Genomic DNA, 4,006 nt, shown 5'->3' on the forward strand with positions numbered 1-4,006 from the left:
AAACAAAAAACAAAACAAACAAACAAAAAAATCAATGCACGGAAAATAAAAATAAATAAATTATAAAAAATGAGGCTTAAGTACAAGAACTGTTAGTTTTTAGTTGAATAGATTTTTATCATCAAAAAGTCCATGAGAGACTGACACCTTAGTCTACTTTGCATACACCTTGGTTTTCTTTTCTTTTAGGTTGAAGAACAGTCAGATTGTAAGATCCTAGATGGACACTTTGTTTCTCCCATGGCCCACTATGTGCCTGGTATCATGCCAATTGAGTCAGTTATTGCAAGGTAAGCATCTGTTCAGCAAGGGAGATGAGTGAGTTCATTCCAGCAGCGTTTCCACAGGTGCTGAGTACACGTAAGTACTGCTGTGCGCACAGAGTGTGGACGTGCCCTGAATGTCCACACTGGGAGATTAATTACCCTCTCATGCCTACTGCTGACATGGAATTAAGGTTGTACTGCATGACGCTTAAGAAGTCAACACCGTTTTCATAGAAATCCAGACATGCACATAGTCACATAGAAATATTTCCAAAGGATTTTAACCATGTGCGAGCTCTGCTCATTTCAGATTTTCCCTTTGAGGGGTAGTGACATAGCTTGGAGGGTAAAGTCACCTCACCAGTTCCCAGGACCCAAACAATAGGAGAGAATTTCCACAACTTGTCCTCTGATTTCCACATGTGTGCCCATACACGTACACACACACAATTAATAAAATTTCATTTTTAAATGCCTTTGATGATGTGACTATAGAGGTGGCTTAGCAGTTAAGAGCAATGGCTGTTCTTTCAGAAGAACTGTGTTCACTTCCCAACACCCACATCCTGGCTCACAACCATCTAGAACTCCTGCTCTGGAGGATCCCATGCTCTTTTCTGGCCTCTGTAGGCATTGCATGAACATAGTGTAAGACATTAGTGCAGGCCAAATACTCATGCACATAAGGTGAATTTTTTTTTTTTTTTTAATTTCTGTGATTCTGAGCTGGAGAGGTGGTTCAAAGGTTAAGAGCACTGGCTGCTCTTTCACAGAACCCAGACTTAATTTCTAGCACCAACATGGCTACTGGAAACTAGGGGTAACTAACACTGAAGAAACTCCCAAATGATCTGTGCCCTCTGCTGGCCTTCATAGTACTGTATGCTCTGACATAACATGTATTCAGGTAAGTAAATGCTCATACATATAAAATAAAAATCTCAAGGGCTGGAGAGATGGCTCAGTGGTTAAGAGCACCATCTGCTCTTCCAAAGGTCCTGAGTTCAATTCCCAGCAACCACATGGTGGCTCACGGCCATCTGTAATGAGATCTGGTGCCGTCTTCTGGCCTGCAGGCAAAGCACTGAGGATACTGTATACGTAATAAATAAATCAATCTTATAAATAAATAAATATCTCAAGTCAGATGTGATGGCACATGCCTTTAATCCCAGCACTCAGGAAACAGATTCAGTAGATCTCTTTGAGTTCTAGGCCATACTGGTCTGCATAGTGAGTTCCAGTTCCAAAAGGGCTACATAGTGAGACCCTGTCTCAAAAAATAGGTAAATAAATAAATGAAATTAATTAATTAAATCTCAAAAATATTTTCTGTGATTGCTTATGCACTCTGAGGTTACTGGAGTACATAAGCCACCCCTGGCTTTTACATGGTGCTGGAGTCCAAACTCAGATCTTCCCCCTGGGGCATTTCCCAGTCTCCCCCCCCCCCTCCTTCTACCCTTTGTTTGTTTGAGACAGGGTCTCGGGCTGGAGAGATAGTGTTAAGAGCACTGGCTGCTCCTCTGGAGGACCCAGGTTCATTTCCCAGCATCTGCATGGCAGCTCACAACTGTCTGTAACTCCAGTCCCAGGGATTGCCATACCTTGACAACAATGCACATAAATTAAACTTAAATTGATTATTAAGAAAGAGAGTGAGAGAGAGTTGCTATGTAACCCTGACTGTCCTGGAACTCATCAAGTAAACCAGATTGGACTCAAACTCACTGAGAGGCAGGCAGAGTTCATGGCCAGCCTGCTCTACAGAGCAAGTTCCGGGACAGCTAGGTCTACACAGTAAAACTGTCTCAAAAAACCAAAACAACAACAACAAAAGCCAAACAAAGTGGGAACCAATATGACTCTAACTATTGTAGTTAATATTATTTCTCTACTCTAAAATATTGTAAATTTTATGCATTTCTATTTTATTTTATGTGTGGGGGTGTTTCGCTAACGTGTGTGTCTGCGTCATGTGTTTTGCCTGGTACCCAGGAGGTGAAAAGGGGATGTGAGGTCGAAGGTTGTGTCTCACCTTGTGGATGATTGGAGTTGAGCTTGGGTTCTCTAGGCCTCTTAACTGCTGAACTGTCTTCCCAGACCTGGGTTTTTGGTTTTGGTTTTGGTTTTGGTTTTTTCTTTTATTAACCTCTAAATAAAATGCAAGCCGTGTTGTATAGAGCAAAGAACAAGGACTTTGGCATTAAACAGTTTGAACTGAACCCTGGCTCCGCTACTTATTAATCCAGTGACCTTAGGGCCAGATTGTTCTCTGAACATGTATTATAAAATAGAGATGACAACACTTTATCTCTTGTGGTTGTTAGAAGAGTTAAGTGATAGGAGGGATGAAAATCTTATTGAGTGCCTACAAAAAACACTAAATAAACACACAGTTCTTTAGACTATATATTAGCAATACATGGTAAAGGTATTACTGTTTCTGCATACTGTAATTATGCTCCTTGGATCTGTGTGCTGTTTTAACTTCTCAGTCTTCTCCAGAAAACTGTATAGGTTAAGGTGACTAGAGGGAGGAAGGAGAGACTCAGTTTGAGAAATAATATAATTTCAACATTATCAAGAGTTAAAGAAATTCTTTATTTTGATGAAAAGAACAATAATAGGGAAACTGCCGACTTTTAACAGTGCTATAGCATTTATTTTTTCTGTTTTTAAAGAGTGTTTGACAATAAAAAAAGAAAAGAAAGAAAAAAAGAAAAAAAATAAAGAGTGTTTGAGAAACAGTCAATATTTAGCCCAGGCTAGCCTCAAAACTGTCAGGCTTCTTGCCTCAGGCTCCTAGGTGCTGGTTGGCAGTGCATTAATCTTAAAGCATCATTTATTTTGATGACTAGAAATTCCCACTGATGCACACTGACATCTGGTTTTCTCTTCTTTACCCATCTATTTGGGCAGGGTGTTTGTAACTTACATCGTTGCATTAAAGTATAACAAAATGCAAATAAGAGAAAGTCAAAGTATTAATAATTCCAACACAAAGAGATCATTGCTATTTTACATATATCATCACCTTTTTTTCTTTGCTATTCATATACAAAGTTGCTTATTTTCTTTTTAGCCTAACCAATCAGTGAATAGATAGTCTGTTATCATGTTAGTAGCTGATTGGTATTCCCTGCTGTGGCGCTACCATGATTTTCTAATTCTCCAAAGCACATAATTAAATTGCATGTTTTGTCCATTTGAGCAACCTAATAGTAAACACCCTTTCATACATCTTTTACCTGACTATTTTTAGAGAATTTCTGGGGTTTTTGAGGAGGGTGTATTTATTTTTTGTTTTGTTTTGTTTTGTTTTGTTTGAGATAAGGTCTTTCTATTATGTAGCCCTGGCTGTCCTGGTACTCACTATGTAGTCCAGAGTGATCTTGAATCAGAGAGAGCCACCTGCCTCTCCTCATGAGTGCTGAAATTAAAGGCACATACTACCATGCCTGATACAAATTTCTGGGTTTGTAAGACTGTAGATTTTAAACTTTTATCATATTGTCATATAAGTAGGAAATGTTATTTAGAGCCCATAAGAAGAAGAAACTTGTGTTCTCTTGTTACTTAGTTCATTTCCTGTGATTCTGTCTCTTTGACTTTGTGCTTTTATGATGACTGATTAAAAAAAAAAATCAGCGGGCAATGGTGGCGCACGCCTTTAATCCCAGCACTCGGGAGGCAGAGGCAGGCGGATCTCTGTGAGTTTGAGACCAGCCTGGTCTACA

The 4,006-nt window shown here is 39.3% G+C and overlaps 1 protein-coding gene across 2 annotated transcripts in view; it reads left to right on the forward strand.

Moving 5' to 3' along the window:
- The window catches only part of Abhd18 (abhydrolase domain containing 18), a 40,663-nt gene that overhangs the window by 16,442 nt on the left and 20,215 nt on the right, over positions 1-4,006 (forward strand). For both annotated transcript variants that reach the window (XM_026782856.1, XM_026782860.1), the window contains exon 3: positions 190-290. In XM_026782856.1, the coding sequence (XP_026638657.1) occupies positions 190-290 (101 nt within the window). The remainder of the gene's footprint in view (positions 1-189; positions 291-4,006) is intronic.

The sequence above is a fragment of the Microtus ochrogaster genome, chromosome 1 (assembly GCF_000317375.1).
Source record: "Microtus ochrogaster isolate Prairie Vole_2 chromosome 1, MicOch1.0, whole genome shotgun sequence".
Taxonomy (NCBI): Eukaryota; Metazoa; Chordata; class Mammalia; order Rodentia; family Cricetidae; genus Microtus; species Microtus ochrogaster.